At 41.4% G+C, this 21577-nt stretch overlaps 1 protein-coding gene across 1 annotated transcript in view; it reads right to left on the reverse strand.

The window, feature by feature from the left end:
• CNGB3 (cyclic nucleotide gated channel subunit beta 3) overlaps positions 1-21577 on the reverse strand; it is a 119467-nt gene that overhangs the window by 29645 nt on the left and 68245 nt on the right. Inside the window, 6 exon segments of the mRNA XM_061607103.1 lie at positions 6882-7004; positions 7671-7735; positions 9598-9684; positions 10901-10951; positions 14056-14264; positions 15049-15219. Of these exon segments, the coding sequence (XP_061463087.1) occupies positions 6882-7004; positions 7671-7735; positions 9598-9684; positions 10901-10951; positions 14056-14264; positions 15049-15219 (706 nt within the window).

The raw sequence follows: 21577 nt of genomic DNA on the forward strand, positions 1-21577 counted from the left end.
TTTAAAATATATTAAAACAAAACATCTTTTTAAACATATTAAAACAAACATATGAAAAACTTCTTTAAAGAAACAACTTTGAAAACATCTTAAAAAGCAATGCCAGCACAGACGCAGACTGGAATAAGGTCTCTACTTAAAAGGCTTGTTGAAAGAGTAAGGCCAAAAAGATAACAGAGATGGTTCCTGTCTAATATTTAAGGGTAGGGAATTCCAAAGGGTAGCTGCCACAATACTAAAAGTCCACTTCCTATGTTGTGTGGAAAGGATGTCCTGATAAGATGATATCTGCAGGAGGCCCTCACCTGCAGAGTGCAGTGATTGACTGGGTATATAAGAGGGAAGATGATCTTTCAGATATCCTGGTCCCAAGCTGTGTAGGGCTTTGTACACCAAAACTAGAACCTTGAAGTTGGCCCAGTAGCAAATGGGTAGCCAGTGCAATTATTTCAGCAGCAGGGTAACATATTGGAGATTCCCTGCCCCAGGGAGCAGTCGCACTGCATTTTGCACCAGCTGAAGCTTCTGGACTGTCCCGTCCAGAGTTGATACCAGGAGACTGAGACGCTGGTGCAAGTAAATCTCATTTTATTAGAGTAATGGATACATCAAAAGCAGTGCGCTTCACAGAAAACCCTACATTAACTCACTAGGAATCCCTAACTACACTCTTGACATGCTCTGTGATGTAAGAAGAAAGTTGACTCAACACCCCCCTCAATACTCAGCAGACTTATATAGGGAAAGTTTTTGAGTGCAATCTCTCACTCCTTCGCACACCCGCCCTCTGCCCGGTACACTTTTCCCGCCGCCGAGAGCAAGGTGAGGGGGGGTGAGCCTCCATGGGCTCATCAGACGAAACAGGGTCCTTATCAACAGTCCAGGAAGTAGAGGGCTGAGAAGTGTCAGGCGTCTCTAAGTTACTGAGGGATGAAGGGGGGGTTACTGCTAATTCATGGCTTGGTGAAGGAGGAGTTGCTGCTCTTTCGGAATCCTCCCCTAACTGATCCGTTGGGATGGTTGAAGGCTGAGAGCTGTCCCCAAGGCGGGCTGGGTCACCCGTGGGAATTGGCGGAGCATCTAACACACTCCTTTCCCTAATGTCTGGAATAGACACAACAACAGCTGGATCTTCCGCTCCTTCTGGCAGTTGAGGTGTCTGCAACTCATGCCTTCCCCCTCCCTGCCCTTCCAGAGAGAGCTGGGGCTTGACATGGACCAACTTCAAGGGCAGTCCCACATACAGCGCCTGGAGGTTATCAGTACATGGACAACAATGGTCATGCTATCTCAGTCCAGAAATGGCCGCAGTTGTCTTACCAGCTGAAGCTGGTAAAAGGCACTCCTAGCCACTGAAGTCACCTGGGCCTCTAGTGACGAAGATGGATCCAGGAGCACCCCCAGACTACAGACCTGCTCTTTCAGATGGAGTACAACCCCATCCAAAGCAGTCAATTGACCAATAATCTGAAGTCGGGAACCACCAACTCACAGCGTCTCCATCTCTCTAGGATTCAGACTCAGTTTATTGGCCCTGGTCCACGGTTTGCATGGCCTCTCCCGATTCAGTTGTTACAGAGAAATAGAGCTGGGTATCAGCAGCATACTGCTGACACTCACCCCAAATCTCCTGATGACCGCTCCCAAGGGCTTCATATAGATGTTAAACAGCATGGGGGACAAGACAGTACTCTGTGGCACCCCGCAGCACAATTGCTAGGGGGCCGAAAGACAGTCACCCAATGCTATTCTCTGAAAACAACCCTGAAAACAACCACTGTAAAACAATGCCTCCAATACCCATCTCACCAAGTCAGCTCAGAACAATACCATGCTCAATGGTATCAAAAGCCACTGAGAGATCAAGTAAGAATAACAGGATTGCACTCCCCTTGTCCTTCTTCCGATAAAGATCATCCATCAGGGCGACCAAGGCTAATTCAGTTCCATAACCAGTTTAGAATGGATCAAGATAATCTGTTTCATCCAAGAGTATTTGCAATTGCTATGCCACAACCCTGTCAATCACCTTCCCTAAAAAGGGAGTTTTTGTGACCAGGTGGTAGTTGTCACATACCAATGGGTCCAGGATGGGCTTTTTCAGGAGCAGTCGGATCACTGCCTCTTCAGGGCAGCCGGGACCACTCACTCTTCCAAAGACACATTGATCACGCCCTGGATTCATTTGGTCGTACTAGTGGACCTGATGGGATTCCTGCTGAAGTCTTTAAAGAAGTTGGGCCTGAATTTACACAACAACTTCATAAGCTCATTGAAAAAATCTGGATGAGGGAGGAATCCCAGAAGACTTTAGGGATGCCATAATTATCACTCTTTTCAAGAAGGGTGATAGAACAGATTGTGGGAACTACCAAGGCATCTCTCTTCTAGCTACCGCAGGTAAAATCCTTGCAAGGATCCTCGCAAATCACCTCCTACCTATCTCAGAAGACATCCTCCCTGAATCCCAAAATGGTTTCTGCCCTTCCATGGGGATAGTGAACATGATCTTCACTGCACGACAGCTTCATGAAAAATGCAGAGAGCAAAACTGACCTCTGTATATGGCATTTATTGATCAGACTAAGGCCTTTGATACTGTAAATCAAACTGGTCTATGGACCATCCTTCTGAAAATTGGATGCCCTGATAAATTTGTGACTATTTTGCGACTCCTCCATGACAACATGACGGCGACAATTTTGGATAACAATGGCTCTCAAAGTGACCCATTCAAAATGGGATCATAATAATAATAATAATAAAATAATAATAAAATATTATTTATGAGTCGCCTATCTGGCCGAATTAACGGCCGCTCTAGGCGACATACATTAATACAGTAAAATACAATATAAAATAGATAAAACCATCAACATTAACAACTAACACATCCCCGAAATCCCATAGGCCTGCCTGAACAGCCAGGTCTTCAAGGCCCGGCGGAAACCAATTAGGGAGGGGGCATGGCGAAGATCAAAAGGGAGGGAATTCCAGAGGGTAGGGGCCACAATTGAAAATGCCCTCTCTCTGGTCTGCACCAGCCTTGCTGTTTTAACTGGTGGAACCGAGAGAAGGTCTTGTGTGGCTGATCTCATCAGGTGGCATAATTGGTGATGCTGGAGGCGTTCCTTCAGATAAACTGGGCCGAGACCGTATAGGGCTTTAAAGTCAAGACCAACACCTTGAATTGGGCCCGGTAGACAATTGGTAGCCAGTGTAGATCTACTAACACCGGAGTGATGTGATCACGACGACGGCTGTTCTTAATCAACCGTGCTGCCGCATTCTGTATCAATTGTAATTTCCAGACTGTTTTCAAGGGTAACCCCACGTAGAGCGCATTACAGTAGTCTAAGCGAGAGGATCAGGCGTCAAACAGGGATGTGTCATTGCTCCGACCTTATTTGCTATTTTCATTGCCATGATTCTACACCTTGTTGAGGGGAAACTTCCCACTGGTGTGGAAATCACATATCAAACAGTTGGAAAGCATTTTAATCTCAGTAGGCTGAAAGCAAAAAGTAAGGTAATTACAACCTCTGTTGTAGAACTTCGATATGCAGATGATAATGTAGTCTCTGCACATTCAGAGGAAGATCTTCAAACTATCCTAAATGTCTTTGCACAAGCATAAGAAAAGCTTGGCCTCTTGCTTAACATCAAAAAAACCAAACTGCTTCATCAGCAGGTGTGAACCAATCCCTCTGTAGCACCATCAATCCAGCTTAATGTTGCGACGCTGGAGAATGTCGATCACTTTTCTTATCTTGGCAGCCATCTCTCTATAAAAGCTGACATCAATGCTGAAATTCAGCATCGTCTGAGCTCTGCGAGTGCCGCATTCTCCCAAATGAAGCGTAGCGTGTTCGAGGATCGGGATATTCGCAGGGAGACCAAAATGCTTATTAACAAAGCCATTGTAGTACCAACCTTACTTTACGTCTGTGAAACATGGACCATCTATAAATGCCATTCCCAACTTCTTGAAAGATTCCACCAACGCTGCCTCTGGAAAATTCTGCAGATTACTTGGGAAGATAGGCGGACTAATGTTAGTGTATTGGAAGAAGCAAAGACCACCAGTGTTGAAACAATGATCCTCCAACATCAACTTCACTGGACCAGCCATGTTGTTCGAATGCCTGACCACCGTCTTCCAAGGCAGCTACTTTACTTCCAACTTAAGGATGGAAAACGGAATATCGGTGGACAGCAAAAGAGGTTTAAAGATGTTCTTAAAGCGAATCTAAAAAAATGTAACATGAGCATCGAGAACTGGGAAGTCTTGGCTGATGAAAGTCCCAAATGGAGGTTGGCTATTATTAAAGGTGCTGTGGACTTCGAAGAAGCACGAATACAGGGCAAACGGGACAAATGAGCCAAGCGGAAGGCACGTCAAACAAATCCTTACCACGACCATCTTCCATCTGGAAACCTATGTCCTCACTGTGGGAGGCTGTGTGGATCCAGAATTGGCCTCCACAGTCACTTATGGACCCACTGTTAAAGACCTTACCCTGGAAGACAATCTTACTTGGCCATGAGTGATCGCCAATGAAATGACTCCCTCAGCAAGCTTTAATAAGCTAAGAAGGGCAAGGGTCAACAGGATATGTTGCTGGCTGCATTGTCACAAGCACTTTCTCCATGTCATCAGGTCACATCAATTGAAACTGATCTCAAGAAGTTGCAGCAGACATTGCACTGGACACCTCACTGGGGACTACAGTAGATGTGGATGGGGCATCAAGATTGCTATGGAGGCAAGCAACTTTACCCTCAAAGTGTCTTGCAAACAATACACTGTGGGCTTCCAAATGGTTTAAAACTCAATTTCCTGGAGTTGATGTTAACAGACCCCCGACAATATGAAAAAGCTCCACTGGACGGCTACTTGAGGATGTGATGGTGGCAGAGAAGTGGGCCTTCTTCGCTGCCCTCACTGCCACACAGTAGGCACAGTTATGATGTTTTACTTGTGCCCAATCAGCCTCACAGCATGCCTTTTGCCACTTGAACTCTAGCCATCATCCAGCCTTTTTCATTGCCCTTAGTTCACTGGTGTACCAAGGTGCAAACCGGGTTCCACAATGCCAGAGAGGGCACTCAGGGGAAACCATATTAAGAGCCTTGTTGTTTGCAGAGTAACAAGGGCTTCCACAGTGTCACCTGCTCTATTCACTGGAAACTCCCCCAAGGCGTTCAGGAATCCAGTGGATTCCATTAGTCTCTGGGGGTGGACCATCTTAATCTGTCCACCACTCCTGCAGGGGAGGATTGGAGCTGTAAACATTCACCCTCCCATTTCCAGACCACCCTTTTCTCCATTTGGAGCAAAATCCAAATCAAAGGTCCACCCTGCCCTATGTGTCAGACTGGTGACAACTTCAGACAGTCCCATGGTTGTCATGGAGGCCATGATGTTCTGAGCCAGAATATTAGAGGCAGCCTCAGTGCAGACATTGAAATTACACAGGACTATTGTTCTGGGCTTCTCCAATACCACAGGTGAGACGGCCTCCGCCAGCTCAGTCAGAGAAACTGCTGGGCAACAGGGTGGACAGTACACCAGGAGTCACCCTAGTTTACTATCTCCTTGGCCTGATACCAGGTGGAGGTCCACAGAACCAACTACAAAGCAGAGTGGTTTCCTGGTGACAGATGGAAGTTCTGTAGATGACAGCAACCCCTCCCCCCACATCTCTGCAGCTTGTGCATGTGCTGCACCGCATATCCAGGTGGGCAAAGCTGGGTCAGGTCAAGTTTTCCCAGCTCACCTGCCCAGGACTTGGTAATACTATTAGGGCTTGATCCTCTGCATACTTATAAGCCCAACTGAAACCAGTGGAATTTGCTTCTGCATAGGATTGGACTGGACTGCACAACTGCACTCCTAAACATACTTATTTTCCACAAAGCAATTCTGTTTCCTTCTAAAACAGAAACTAAAACCTGGTTCAGTACGGTGATAGTGAATTTTGGTTGCAAATTTTTAAATGCCCGTTTTCTAAATCTGAAAATTAGCAGACCAGCTGTGGTCTCCGTGGCCAAATCCAGCAAGCAACTTTTATGCCCTTTCCCTCGAGTTTTTAAAGCAGCTTGCAATATGGCATGAGATGCAGCAGGCAAGGTGATCTAGTTTGCTTTGGAAGATAAAGGACTTGCTCTAACTAGCTGCTAGTCAGTCCATGCACTGTTGCAGAACGGGACCCATGACTTGAAATGTACACTCTTCTTTGGGGGTGGACTCCCCTGAATTCAAAGTGTATACTGCATGCCATTGCCTCTCCCACTTTGTTTCTTACTTTTCTTTTGCTGAATTTATACCTATTGATTTGGCACCTCTTCACCAGCTGCTTCAAGCAGCGGTTTGCATCGCATAGTGTCAGCTTCCACTGGAGGGAGATTTTCTTTCTTTACAATATGTTTACATAAGTCCTTCACCATACATAAGGAAATGGTGGAACCTTTCCTGGTGAAGACCCTTAAGGGAGAAAAATCTTCTGTTTCAATCTGAAGATTGTATAGCATGCTTTAATTGTACTCCTCTGACCCTTTCCAAGTGGCTGTTTTCTTATGCATGTAATGCCTCTTTTGCGTACACCTAATCGGGAAGTTTAATTTATAACCCTTGTGCTTTCTCAATGTTTAATTAAGTTAGTGATTAGAGCTGACTTGTACACCCATAAAAACCCAAAGCGGTAAACTAATCACTCACTACACCTGCCTTCCACATAATTAGCATTGTTCATTACCGCCAATCAGCAGCAATGGGTGCTAAAAGTTAGTAATGCAAGCAACTTGTGAAAGGTTAGCTTGCAAACAAGATGGGGGAGGTGGCAGGCAGAGGAAATGCAACACAATGCAAAAGAACTTGCCTGTTTCCTTTGCCATCGTACACCCATTTAGTGCTGCCAAGTCCTTTATAGGTTGAGGCCCAGTAATATATGCATGCATTAACATGCAGGATAAACAACAGGTACCCAGTAGTTCGAATTACTCTGTAAATACATAAACAACAGTTGATGTCATTCCTGTGGGATACACATTTTTGTGCTCATTTTCCCTTAGGAGACCTCGGCTTTGATCAATAGCAATGCTAGCACTTGCTGTGACTTAACAACTACGGCTAGTACTGACACAGTGGAAAAATCAGCTGGTCCTCTCATCTCTTCCTTTTCTCCAAATGTTGAATGAATCATTGTCATATAATCACTGGTACAGGGGCACTGATGAAGTATGCTTCCCATAGGACACCGCAGTTTGCTAATTTAATCAGCGAGAAATATTTATAGAAAAGTGCAACTGTATTTGTGAAACTGCATTTTTTTAGTTTTTGCTCAGTAATGCAGCACCATTACTTGGTAATGCAGCATCACACTAGGAATCAGTACTTTGGACATTAAAATTTACTATTTTTTAAGATATTTTCCCATCCAGACTAACCTTTCTCTATGGCTCAGGTCAGTTAACAACATAGGCCTGCCTCCATCACCCACACCAGAACCTTGTGATATAGGCCTGTGCTATGTTGCCATTTTATGTTCCCATTTTACAGACAGTAACTGAGGCTGCAAAAAAAAATGCTTCATTCAATGTGAAAGAATCAATATGCTGAAATACATCAATACTCTATGATATGATACTAGAGCATATCTAGCACATACTTGTAAATGTATGCTTTATCCATGATTGCCTCCAATCGGTCATTGAATTCAAAGAATGTGAGATGCTGAATATAAATCAAGAGAGGAAATCTAACTATATCTTTATAGTAACTATATAGTCACACATGATTTTTTTTTTTGCTTAAACTGTTTTACATAATATGGCAATCTTAAAATTTTGGTTTAAACGTGATCTATTGCTAGACTTGCAAAAAAAAAAAAGACAAAAGAAATATGCAACTTGACATTTTAAATATCACTTTTTCCAGGGGCTGGGTTACGGAGAATACTTTTCTATTTAGCAGATCAGTGGTCTTGATGAATTATGATGACAGTGGTATTTTACTCAGTCAGCCAAAGTTTCTTGCACATAGACAGAGTACATTTTTTTGGCACTCCCCATTTCTTTCTTCTAAATTGCTGGCTTTTTGAAAGAGAGGCGACAGTCTGGATAATTACTTTTCTACATTTTACAAATGAAGAGGGCTTGTTTAGGCCATTAATTTGAAATTAATTTAGATAAACTGACATGGGAGCCAGAAAAAATGTGTTTCTAGAAATTGTACCCGTTAGAAGGAGACAATAATTGCCCTTCATCAAAGTTTTTCATATGTTCAAAGGTGGTTGTTTTTTTAAAAGTATTTTGTAACAACTTATTGACTTTTACAGATATGCAGCACAATCCTATGTATGTTTACTCAGAAGTAAGTCCTACTCTATTCATTGAGGCTTACTCCCACACAGCTGTGTATAGGGTTGTAGCCTTAATTCTGTAAACTATTACCTCCATCCAGTTAGAGTCAGATTAGGGCAGGGGAGACCCAGGTTCAAATCCCATTCAGCTATGAAGCTATTCACTATCTTACAGTCTAACTTGATTGCTCTGAGTTGCTGGAAGGAGAAAATATGGGGAAGAACCATATGTGCTATTGCCTTGAGCTCCTTGGAAGAAAGGTGGGACACAAATGTAATTAATCAATGGAGTAACGGGATGGAGAAATCCACAATACATCTCAACTGAAGAAGCGTGCGTGAAAACAAGTGGTGAGCACACAATTCCTGTAGCTCAGCCTTCTCCCACCTGATGCCTTTCAAGTGTTCAGGACTACAGCTCCCCTCATCCCCTGCCATTGGCCATTTGGACTGGGACTTGACATCTGGAGGGCACCAGACTGGGAAGCTGCTGTGGCTGGAAGACTCCATTCAGCAACTGGGACTGTGTGCATGTAGCCTTCATCAGATAATCATGATGATGATTTTCTGTGCTGCCTTCAAAATGAATATTCTCAGGGCAATTCACACAATAAGACCCTATGCAACATAGTAAAACAACAGGACGCAGGCTAAAAATAAATATTATGAACAATATCAGAGATATGTGTGTGCATGTGTGTGCATGTATTCAATTCCCCTTCTTTAGTTCCCAAGCAAGTGATTGACACCATCACCAGCAATCTGATGGATCCATTGCTAGCCTCATATACAACAATACAACAACCCGGTTTTACATTGTGTATAGCTAGACTGGGTAAGTCTGCATCCACATCAGCTCCCCACATGGACTTTTCTCGCTATGGCAGGATGAAAGTGTCTCAAATTATTCATTTGATAGTAAATTCCAAGTTCCATTATAAATATTTGTTCATATGATATCTTCTAGGAACTTGATTGGCATTAGTATCCAAATGTTTTTCAGCTCAGAAACCACTTACTCAGAACTGGAATGGGTAGATAAACTTCAGCTTCAAAGTAACCAGTTTGTGTAATGCAACTGGAAGAAGTTTTATACCTTCCTGTATTATGTATATTTGGAAATCTTTTCCTAGCCACCCACTCACCCCGGCCACCATGAGAGAGCCACAATATGTATGTGTAAGGATGATTTCTGTCCCAGGACTGAGGGCAACAGTAGATAATCTTGTCTTACCTTAATCACCTTGTTCACTCTAAATACTGCGTTAAACCCAAATATAACACACAAGACATCAAACGGTATTACGGATAACATATCAAGCTGTTGGAGAAGACAGTTTAGTTACAATGTTAAAGTAATATTTGTGTGTTTAAAACTTTTTAATGAAATGCTCAGGTTCAATCTTTCTAGAGCGTGAAAAACAGAGGACACATATATGCAGGAAATGATGGTTGTCTTTTTGATCTCTCTGAATCGCTGTGAGCCCAGAGAATGGTCTTGTAAGGCTGGATTTAGCCATGGGACCTCCAGTCTATGATTGGATTCATAATCTAAGGTTATTGTTAAGGAATCAAAGACAGAACTAAAGTAACGCGTCTATCTTTTAGAGATTTCAAGGAAAGCCCAGAACTGCATACATTCCCAATGCTTTATACTGCTTCTTGGGCTTACGGAGAGGATCAAGCAAAGCATTATCTGTGAAGTCATCATATTATATTTCAGGAACTACATGGCCTATCATGTACTTTTCAATTTCATAACTCTTTGATCCTGAGCAAAGACATTTTGTTTTGAAATATAAGTTTCAAATATCTATTACAGATTTCATGAAGCAGAGAAGGGATGATAGAACAACCTGAAGGGGGTGTGATTCAGGACGAGAAATCATAACTAGGCTGAACCAAGGAAGGATTCCTTCTCAGCTCCAGGCTTGGCAATCTCTTAGGACTGCCTTCCACATTATAGTTTTCATTCACAGGAATGGATTCAATCATGTAGAAAGGACTATAGGTGCTGGTCAAACACAATGCATCAATCAGCAAGAGGCCATTACAAGATAGTCAAACAAGCAAATATTCCTTTAAAATGATGGCAGTGAGACGAAAGTCAGGAGGTGACTCCTTGTTGCTCCACCAAAGAAAAAGCCTAAGACAAGCAACTCATTTATCTAATGGAGGAGTGAGGGATATTTGGGCAACCATATATTATTAGCCTACAACTCCCATCACCCTTGATTATTGTCCATACTAGTTGGGGCTGGTGGGAGTTGTAGTTCAGCAACCTGGAGGGCTAAAGGTTTCCCACTCCTGATCTACCGGTATGGGACTGTAGTTTGAAAGGTGCGTGTTTGATCAAGTACAAATTTCAGATCACTAACATCTAAAGTGAACTTCACTACTAATCTGTTGTAACATTGCCACCTTGAAGACAACATGGGGGCGGCACTGCCGGACAGCCCTGTCCAAGAGGATATAGAGAGAGAATAACTGATTTGTGCCTTACCAAGCATGTCTAAGTTATTATGTGTCTTACTCACCTGGAATTTTAATGAACTCTGGTAGAATTTCTTCATTTCTACTTTATCTGTCTACAGTTAGAAACAGAAAAACGAAGGCACATACCCAACGTTCAGCAAAACAAAAACAAAACTCAGGGCAGTATGCAACTAAGTCATCATGACAAACTCATGTCCCTTGACACTTCTAAACTGAGGTTTCAAAGCACATACCTTTGTTTACTTTAAGTTATCATACATAAATCCAAAACGTTATTCTAGGCTATCATGGGTTGGGATTAAGCTCCTTTGAAAGCAATGGGACTTAAATTAGTCACAGGTGATTCATTCCATTGGTGTGGGACCTAGTTATAGTTAACATTTAAAATTTAATGTATAACCTATGGAACTCAAAGCAGTATATGCTGGGGTCCCAAATAGTCTGTAAAGCAAGCTCTGACCAGATCTAGTCCTGCTAAGCTCGAACAAGATGTCATGTATACTCAGACCAAACCCTGCAATATTAGTTGCATTTGGAACCTGCGTTTGTGTGAGATAGGCTCTGTTCAAGTTACAAGAACAGAGTATTGTTTGAGACTGAATAAATGGTTTAGAAAACATGGAAATCTAAACAAACATGCATGTTTTTCAATGTTTTAATTTTTCCAATCATTTGTGTGTTTGCTGCGCTGGGCTTCTTTAGGAGGAAGGGGGATATAAGATTAATTAATGAATTAATCAATCAGTTAATGATTCTTATTATTAATAATGATGCTGATTAAAACTTGATAGACTGGAAGCATTCAACATACATCCCAATTCCAAAGAAGGAGGATCCCAGGGAATGCAGTAATTATCAAACTATTGCCTTAATATCCCATGTAAGTAAAGTAATGCTCAAGGTTCTACAACAAATGCTGTTACCATATACGGAGCAAGAAATGCCAGAGGTCCAAGCTGGATTTAGAAAGGGAAGAGGCACCAGAGATCAATTCGCAAACATACATTGGATAATGGAACAGACCAATGAATTTCAGAAGGAAATCACCCTGTGCTTTATAGATTACAGCAAAGCCTTTGATTGTGTAGATCATGAAAAACTATGGAATGTTTTAAAAGAAATGGGGGTACCACAGCATCTGATTGTCCTTATGCGCAACCTATACTCTGGAGAAGAGGCTACTGTAAGGACAGAATATGGAGAAACCGATTGGTTCCCAATCGGAAACGGTGTGAGACAGGGGTGTATTTTATCACCCTATTTGTTTAATCTATACACAAAGCATATCATACGGAAAGCGGGATTGGACCAAGGTGAAGGTGTGAAAATTGGAGGGAGAAATATCAATAATTTAAGATATGCAAACAATACCATACTACTAGCAGAAAACAGAAATGATTTGAAATGAACACTTATGAAAGTTAAAGAGGAAAGCACAAACGCAGGACTACAGCTGAACGTCAAGAAGACTAAAGTAATGACAACAGAAGATTTATGTAACTTTAGAGTTGAGAATGAGGACATTGAACTTGTCAAGGATTATCTGTACCTTGGCACAGTCATTAACCAAAATGGAGACAATAGTCAAGAAATCAGAAGAAGGCTAGGACTGGGGAGGGTAGCTATGAGAGAACTAGATAAGGTCCTCAAGTGCAAAGATGCATCACTGAACACCAAAGTCAGGATTATTCAGACCATGGTATTCCTGATTTCTGTGTATGGATATGAAAGTTGGACAGTGAAAAAAGCGGATAAGAGAAAAATCAACTCATTTGAAAAGTGGTGTTGGAGGAGAGCTTTGCACATACCATGGACTGCAAAATAATTGGGTGTTAGAACAAATTAAACCAGAACTATCATTAGAAACTAAGGTTATCATACTTTGGACACATCATGAGAAAACATGCTTGGAAAAACAAAGGAGTAGAAAAAGAGGAAGACCAAACAAGAGATGGATTGATTCCATAAAGGAAGCCATAGACCTGAACTTACAAGATCTGAACAGGGTGGTTCATGACAGATGCTATTGGAGGTCACTGATTCATAGGGTCTCCATGAGTCGTAATCAACTTGAAAGCACATAACAACAACAAATATCTACAAAATAAAGAATATATTTTAGGAAATAAGAGAAGAAGCCTATGCAGGTATATGGACATGGTTTTTTAGAATATTTTAGGCATGATTAAAACTTCATGATTCAGCATGGGGAAATTTTTTATTTATTTATTTATTTATTAAATTTATTAGTCGCCCATCTGGCTGGCTGTCCAGCCACTCTGGGCGACGTACAAAATAAAAACATACAAATACATTAAAACATTAAAAATCTCAACAACAATAATAAAACCTAACCCACCCCTAAAGCCTGCCTGAAGAGCCAGGTCTCCAAGGCCCGGCAGAAGCTCATCATAGAGGGAGCATGGCGGAGATCATTTGGGAGGGAATTCCACAAAGTGGGGGACACAATTGAAAAAGCCCTCTCCCTAGTTCTCACCAGTCTATCTCTCTTTAAATATCATTTTTAAAAAGTAAAATTACTGGGGTGAGGAAGATACTGTTGGTAACAAAAATCTCATAGAGGAGGAGTGTGGGTCCATAGACAGTAACGCAGATATAAACAGGTCTTTGGAAGATGGATGAATGTGCTCTCATTAGCATTAGAACTGTCAACATTGCATCTATTAAGAATGATTAGATGTTTATTTTTAAATTGCTCTCTATGGGAACTGATGCTGTTCCCTAGCCAAGGAAGTTCAACAGACATCTCAAAATAAATTCATCTTCCACTTGTTTCTACCACTTGGAACACCCAGTGCAGCCTTCCCAACTCATTTAAAAATGATTGCATGCCTGCTTGTAGCTGCCCTTTCCACTGAAAATGAACTGATATGCTCTGATGGGTAGGTGGGCTTTGTTTGCACATATTGTCATTTTTGTACTGAAAATTGTTTACAGAATAGGCTGTTAGAAGAAAGCTCAGGTAATGTGCAAATACTTAATCATATGTTTCTTGTTTCACGTATGTCTGAGAGATAGCAACTGGTTCAAGGGGATTCATTGGGCTTCATGGCTATGTGGGGACTCAAACATAGGTCTCTCTGGTCCAAATCCAACATTATCTGCTACACGACAGGGTCTTTCTCACTGGTCATTTGATTGTTCTATGTCTTACTTCCCGCACACCTTTACTTACTATTATATCTCCACCTCTCACAAATTGTACTCGGGGCTGAAATAACACCAGATCACAGACATAGCAGATATCACATAAGATGTCTGCCACAATCCAGTATATCATGTTGCTTGATGTCTGAACTGGAAATACTAATAGCAGTGGGATGAACCAGCAGTTCCAGTTATAAGCAAGGACGACCAAGAACAACCATCCTATGTAGCAGCGGTCTAGAAAAGAAAATGTGAACATCTCTAATAAAAAACTATTCTTATTCCAGGCATGAGAATATACTGTCCTCAAAATATAAATAAAACATCCAAGGAAAGCGTCAGGATTAATTACAGCTCAAGAACCATTCAGGCATTGCATGTTAGCTAGCCAATTGCAGACTGAGCAACCCAATCCCCTATGGCCAATCCTCAAATTAATAGTGGATCCCATGTTTCAAGTTCGCTAAAGGTGAGTTCATGACTGAAAACACTGAGATCTACTGGACTGAGTTTGATGACTGAACTGGCATTCTAGATTCTGTTTTTTTTAATTAATAGCTTTTTATTCATGGTTTTCCAGTGCATACTCTGGATTCCAAAGTGCTTGAACATTATATTTTTCACAAGAAAAGCAATAACAAGAACTCATTAACCCTCCCCCCTCCCCCCTAACAGTTTCAGGTATTATGTCAGATTTCTTTTTCCATTTCACAGGTCATCTTAGATGTCAAACCTGACTGACCATGTGTGGATGGCAGATTCACTGGGTGGCCCTGGTTGCTTATGTACTAAATTAAGCAGTATATCAATTGGTATGGGTGTTATCGATTCCTCATTTTAGCACTGCGTACAATAAATGACTAGTGCCAACACGCCTACTTATCTGTATAGCAGAGCAATATACTTATCCCAAAGGAACCCTAATGTCAACAGAGGCCTTTAAAATCAGTACAGGTTGCCAGTAATTTCATCGCATGTGCAGCTGTCAGCGCCTCTTTCTGTAAGAAAGCATTCAGCTTACCTGTGTATGCATCTATGCTTTCTGGTAGCTTCATTTTCTTTATGTATCCTTTCATAGGTGGCCTTTTGAATTTACAGCATAGCATGTCACAGTAATGCTCCTCCTCTGCTTTGGCTTCTTCTGCCTTTTTCTCCTCTTTTGGTGGAGGGGGTGGCACCTTCTTTTTGGGTGCTAGAGAAGTTTCCAAAGAGGCAGCATGTCACACTATTTTTCAAACACACAAAGGTCTCTGAATCTAGAGCAAATTATATACTCAGAAAATATACTCCTCCTTGCTGATCTCTGTTAACTGCCAGCAAAATTCAGAAACGTGTTAAGCAGGGTGGGGGGACTAACAATATTATTGTTGTTGTTAATAGTTCCCTATGCATATTTCTTTACACCATGATGACATTAGTGCTAAGTGTGAAAGATGAAATGCTTTTTATCACCCTTTTTAGCAGGATGCAATATAACTACATTTAGGCTACGTTCAGACATGGGATTTATTGTGTTATTTTTCCTGATTATAATGTTAGTGCTTCTGTTCCAATTTCTAATGTTTCTTTCTACAGAGCTTGGAAAAGTTACTTTTTTGAACTACAATTCCCATCAGCCCAATCCAGTGGCCATGCTGGCTGGGACTGATGGGAGTTGTAGTTCAAAAAAGTAACTTTTCCAAGCTCTGTTTCATACTGAAGTACCTGTTCTGTTTTTTTCATCAATATACTACCATGTCAAGCTAAATTTCATTCACACCAGCGGACATGGTGTGCACATGTGTGCTTCTGTGTGCCAGAATGCTGCCCCAAATTTTATTATGTAGCGGTGGTAGTGTGATCCCCCCAAAAAACTGCAGGAAAAATAAAAAGCCAAACTCTCATGATTTTTCATGTTAACGGGGTTGCAAGTGGATTTTTTTTTGCAAGCAATTTACGTAGAAAGGAGCACTAAACTTCCACTAGATTTGCAGAAGTGGCTTTTACATTGTGTGAAAGGTCACATAAAACACCAAAATTGACAGGTAAGGAAATGTCGGGAAAATGGAATAAAGTGCTGTCTGAAGCAGCCTCAGTAGATCAGGAACAGGGACCCTCAGGCCCAGAAGTGAAATGTGGCTCTTTAAGCCTCTATATCTTTTTTCTTTAATTTTTTTATTTGCAAATTTAACAAAAGGAGAGAAAAAGAAAAGGATTATCAATCAATCAATCAATAAATGAGAAAGAGAAATAATATATATAATAATAAAACCCATCATCTCACATTTATTTATTTATTTAAAATATTTCTATCCCGCCTTTCTACCTTATAATAGGGCACTCAGGGTGGCTTGCAATAAAATCGAACATGTACATAATAAAAGTTGTACACAATAAAGATCACAAAAACATTAAAATAAATAAAAATACATAAAATGCAATTAAAATACATAAAATAACATATATATATGAACATTTTATATTATATAATATATATATATATAATTTTATGTAAGTGTGTGTGTATATACACACGCACACACACACACACACACACACACATTAAGGATACCATCAGTAATATAAGCCCTCTGGATGTCCAAATAGGTATCCTCCTGAAACTGATGTCTATATGCAAAATGTTCAAATGCAGCCAGGGCAGTGTGGGTGTTTAATCTTCCATGCTTAAAGTATACTGTAAGTCTCTTAGCAACAATAAGGACTCACAAAATTTATTTCTGTTGTCCTGCTGTTAATCCTCATACTACAGGAATATAATTTAAAAGTACAGATGCACCTGCAACTATCAAGGATTTCAAGGACTGGGCTCCTACACGTGGCATATAAATTTAATAAATAAATAAATAATTCAAAATTGATATGGACACGCCTCTGTATCTAGACTTCCCCAGGCCATGCTTCTCACTAGCCCCATGCCATACCCTCCTCAAGTGCTTTTACCAATACGTCCTTGAACTGTGATAATGACTCTTGCACGTTTGAATGGATGATGGAGAGTTTTGTGCGTGTTAGGGATGGATATATCTGTCAGTTTTAGTTCTCTCAAATTCTCATTTTTCCAATCTTAAATCCAGTTCTCTACATTTCTGCAGCAGATTGCAATTTTTTTTAAAAAAAATCCTCATAAAAATTCTCCAGTGTTTTAGTGTGAATTTCTCCTAATAAAAACTTTGTCTGCAGTTTTTACTAAAGCATACATTTTTGCAAGCAATTTCTTCTCATATAATGCATTTCTTGTAGGTTATTTTCCCTCATATATTTATTTTTATGCACATTTCCCCCAGTATATGCATTTTTGTAAGCATTGTTTGGTTGACAAACTGCATTGCAAAATTTGAATAAGTGCGAATTTAAGAGGATAGCTGTGCTTCAGTTCTCATATTATTTTGGAAAGTGTGAATTTGATAGATGAGTCTTGAAAGGTGAACTGCACTGAATTTCTCTCCCATCTCTAGTGTTCGTCTGTCTGCCTGCCTGCCTGCCTGTCTTTCTGTCTCTGTGTGCATATGCATGGAAGCCTCAGACTTTTGCATGGCTGTATAGCAACCTACTATGCAAAGGCAAGAGCCACAGCCATTGATCTGCCCACTTTTGTCTATGGCCCTCGTTCCACTGGCACATGGCACCCAAATGTTTCCCCGTGAGGAAATGGAGCCCTTAGGCTGAAAAAGGTTCTCCACCCCTGAATTAGATGCACAGTGGATTATTTCAAATAGGGTTGATTAGTGAGTGATCAAATCTACTAGCCATCCAGTTTCCATTGACAGTGTAGTTCCAGCCTTTGTAATTTACCTGGGAGTGTGTCCCTTGAACTCTATGTCTGAGTAGACATGTATAAGATTGCACAGTAACATACTTTCACACCTGAAGGGAAAAATCAAAATAACATCCCTCTAATATGGACTGGAAGGAAAATGTTTTTAATGACCAGAGAGATCGAACCTGGAGGCTAGGGAACATCATCCCTATTGGAATTTGTTGCCCATATCAACTGCTTCAGGTTGCTTTATGGTAAGGCCAGCCCTGGTTATATGACCTTTTGCATATGATTGCTAATCAGTTTGTTGGGAGTATGTCAGACCTAATCACATGATTGGCCACTATATGCTAATTCAAAACATGCTGATGAAAATAAACCAGTTTAGTCTGAATTCCCTCCGTACCCTGTAAAGCAATCAAATGAATTGTTCCATAAAATCACAACGTGAATTGTACATTGTAAATTGTTCCCCCTTCAGACCTTTGCCAAAGGTGCAGAGGTCTGGGGGGTGGAGCTGGCAAGGATATTTATACTGAGGGTGGGGCCAGGGCCACTAAGAGGGGCCTCCTTCTTTCTCCACTCTTTTCATAAACACATGGTGTTCAATTTCTGCTGTAAGTGCACCTGAATACAAGACAGATGAAAATCCAGTAGCATTCAGCACGGTGGGGTGGCAGCACTCCAGGTGGTTGTATTGCTGCTGCTTACCGGGAGGTAGAGATGCAAGGCAGCAGTGAGGTTGATGTGGTGCAAACATACTGTGGAGCCAATCTGGCACTCCTGCCAGTGCATTTGCACTGCACTGACCTTACTGCTACCTCGCCCCATCCCCCTGTGATAAGCAACAGCAACCGACAGGCTGGTGCTCTACCCCATCATCTGCTACTGCTGAAATCTTTTATCAAGTGAAGAAAAAATGTATGTGAGTACTGGACTAAAAAACTGAAAAATCACGATTTTAAATGTCAGGCTCCTACTTTTCTTAGGAAACATAAAGAAATAGACAGGCTTTCGTTATCCCAATCATCTCATTACATTTGTCTAGCTTATTAAATTCAGCTTAAGAATGAATAGCATTCTCGATGTACTGAATGTACCAACTATACACTTTCTTCTTTCTGTTGTGCATAGAAAGAAATATAAATTTATTCAGACAGTTATTAAATACTGTGGTCAATTGATTTAAGGTGAGATACATATCCAGCTGTGACTTACTAGATTATTGTCAGTGTAGGTGGCTCTTAAAAATAAAACTGGAAAATGACATTTATGCCCAAAATCTTACACAATTTTATATTATAGAAAAGATTCCATTCTGAGAGTCACATACAGGCTCTGACTCTCCAAATATGTCTTTAGTAGGGATGGACAGATCTGTCAAGTTTGGTTCTCCCAGTTTCTCCTTTTTGCAAATTTAGGGCACAATCCAACTCACCTTTCCACCAGGCTGGGGAGAGTTGGATGACACAGACCCCTGGCTGTTCTGGCAGGCTCCCAACACCACTGGGTTCCACTGGGCTCCACCGGCAGCAGTTCTCCACTCCAACTGAGCTGCAGTGCTGCCAGGAGCCTGCTGGCACTGCCGGAAGTCCACTGTAGCCAGCCAGCCCAATGGATGGAAGGCTGGCAGAAGCCCAGAAAATGGGGTGTTCTGGGATCATGGTGGAGGCGGAGCCACAGGGGGGGACTTATGCGAGATCTTCCTCACATTCGGAGCCCTTCCCCGGGTCCCAATCTGCCTGGAAACTCTGCCGGCCAAAAGGCTAGTGCAGTAAAAAAACTGTAATGGGCCTCTACGGGGAACATTTACTTCCCAGGAGGCCGATTCATGGGAGCTGGCTTCTTCCTTCCCACTCGTGCCTACAGCTGCCGATGGAGCTGGTGCTCAGCAGGGCTGGTGGCTCCCCAGCGGGAAGTGAATGCTGCAGAGACTTCCGCCAGCTCCTTTTCAACCTCCCCCCCCAGCTTCCCATCATTTGGATTGCTCTGTTAATTCAGTTATCACAGCAATTTGCAATTTTTATTTTTAAAAATCCTCATGAAAATTCTTCAACATTTTAGTGTGACTTTCTTCAAATAAACACATTTTTGTATGCAGTTTTGACTGATGTTCACATTTTGGCAAGCACTTTCTCCTGATATAATGCATTTTATATGTTACTTTCATGAATATATTCAATTTATGCAGACTTTTCCCTAAAATAAACATGAACTAAATCAAAATTCTTCCCCATCCATAATCTTTAGTTCCAATTAATGTAGATTATAAAAACCATTTGTTCCTGGAATCTAAGGCATAGACAGTAGAGACAGTAGTCTTATATTGTTGATCCCTTAAAGAAATGTTTTGTTTTCATAACTGTGTTTTAAGGAGTTGGATTTCTCATTGAGAAGATTATTTATTAGATTTATATCCCATGCCTTCTTCCAAGGAGCCCAGGGCAAACAAAATTATCAAGGGGGTGGAGTGACTCCCCTAATAGGAAAGGTTGCAGCAGCTTTTTAGTTTAGAGAAATGGCGAGTAAGAGGTGACATGATGAAGTGTATAAAATTGTGCATGGCATGGAAAAAATGGATCGAGAAAAGCTTTTCTCCTTCTCTCATAAGACTAGAACTCATGGACATCCAATGAAGCTGAATGTTGGAAGGTTCAAGACAGGCAAAAGAAAGTACTTCTTCACACAACGCCTAGTGAAACTATGGAATTCGCTCCCATAAGAGGAAGTGATGGCCATCAACTTGGATGGCTTTAAAAGAGGATTCGACAAATACACAGGGAATAAGGCTATCAGTGGCTACTAGTCACGATGGCTATGCTCTGCCTCCATAATTGGAGGCAGTATGCTTCCAAATACCAGTTGCTGGAAACGGCAGGAGGGGAGAGTGACACTCAGGTCCTGCTTGCAAGCTTCCCATGGGCAACTGGTTGGCCATTGTGAGAACAGGATGCTGGACTAGATTGGCCAGTGGCCTGATCCAGTAGGCTTTTCTTATGTTCTTATTAGTAATGGCAGATATGTTTTCTAACAGACAGTTTACCGTTGCTGATCTTCCCTTGCAATGCATAGACAGCTGTATGTTATAGGGTGCCTTCCCAGTTCCTATGAGACAACCATGATGCCCAGAAGGTCACATCATGTAAATGACTACCCTACAACATTCTGTCCCAGAATCCTCTGCAATTGAAAGGGTTCTGTAGTGCACACTTCAAGGTGGAGAGAGAATTCCCTAAATATAGAAAGTGTGAAGATCAGCTCCTTAAATGCATATAGCTGGGAAATAGGAGTTCAAAAACAACTGTAGGCCTGATGTACAGACATATCCAAGCCAAAGTGCTTGGTTTATATTAACCTTGTTTTACTAACCTCAGTAGTCTTAAATCTATATATTCCATATTCACCAGTGTGAATGATCTACACTTTAATATAGCTTTTTCTGTGGGATCCACCTCTTCACTCAACTTTCCCCCAGTTGCATGAGCTTTTAGGAGTGATATCCACATTGCAGGCTGGAGTTCCAGGTAGACCTCAGCTCTTAACCAGCTGATGGAGCACTGATCTATGTTATACAAGAGCTCAACAACTTGTGAACCACAAAGCCAAACGCAGTCTACTAGCCACTCAGTAATCTCCTGTTTTGATTCCTTCCTGGAGTTGCAAAAACAGGGCAAAGTGTCAAGCACCAGCGAAGCTACAAAAGTTGGGCTGGTAGACTTATGCTTGGCTTGCTGGATCACACATTGTACAGGCCTCATCTATACGGCAAGGAAACAAATGGGTTTAAACCAGT

The sequence above is a fragment of the Rhineura floridana genome, chromosome 1, assembly GCF_030035675.1.
Source record: "Rhineura floridana isolate rRhiFlo1 chromosome 1, rRhiFlo1.hap2, whole genome shotgun sequence".
Taxonomy (NCBI): domain Eukaryota; kingdom Metazoa; phylum Chordata; class Lepidosauria; order Squamata; family Rhineuridae; genus Rhineura; species Rhineura floridana.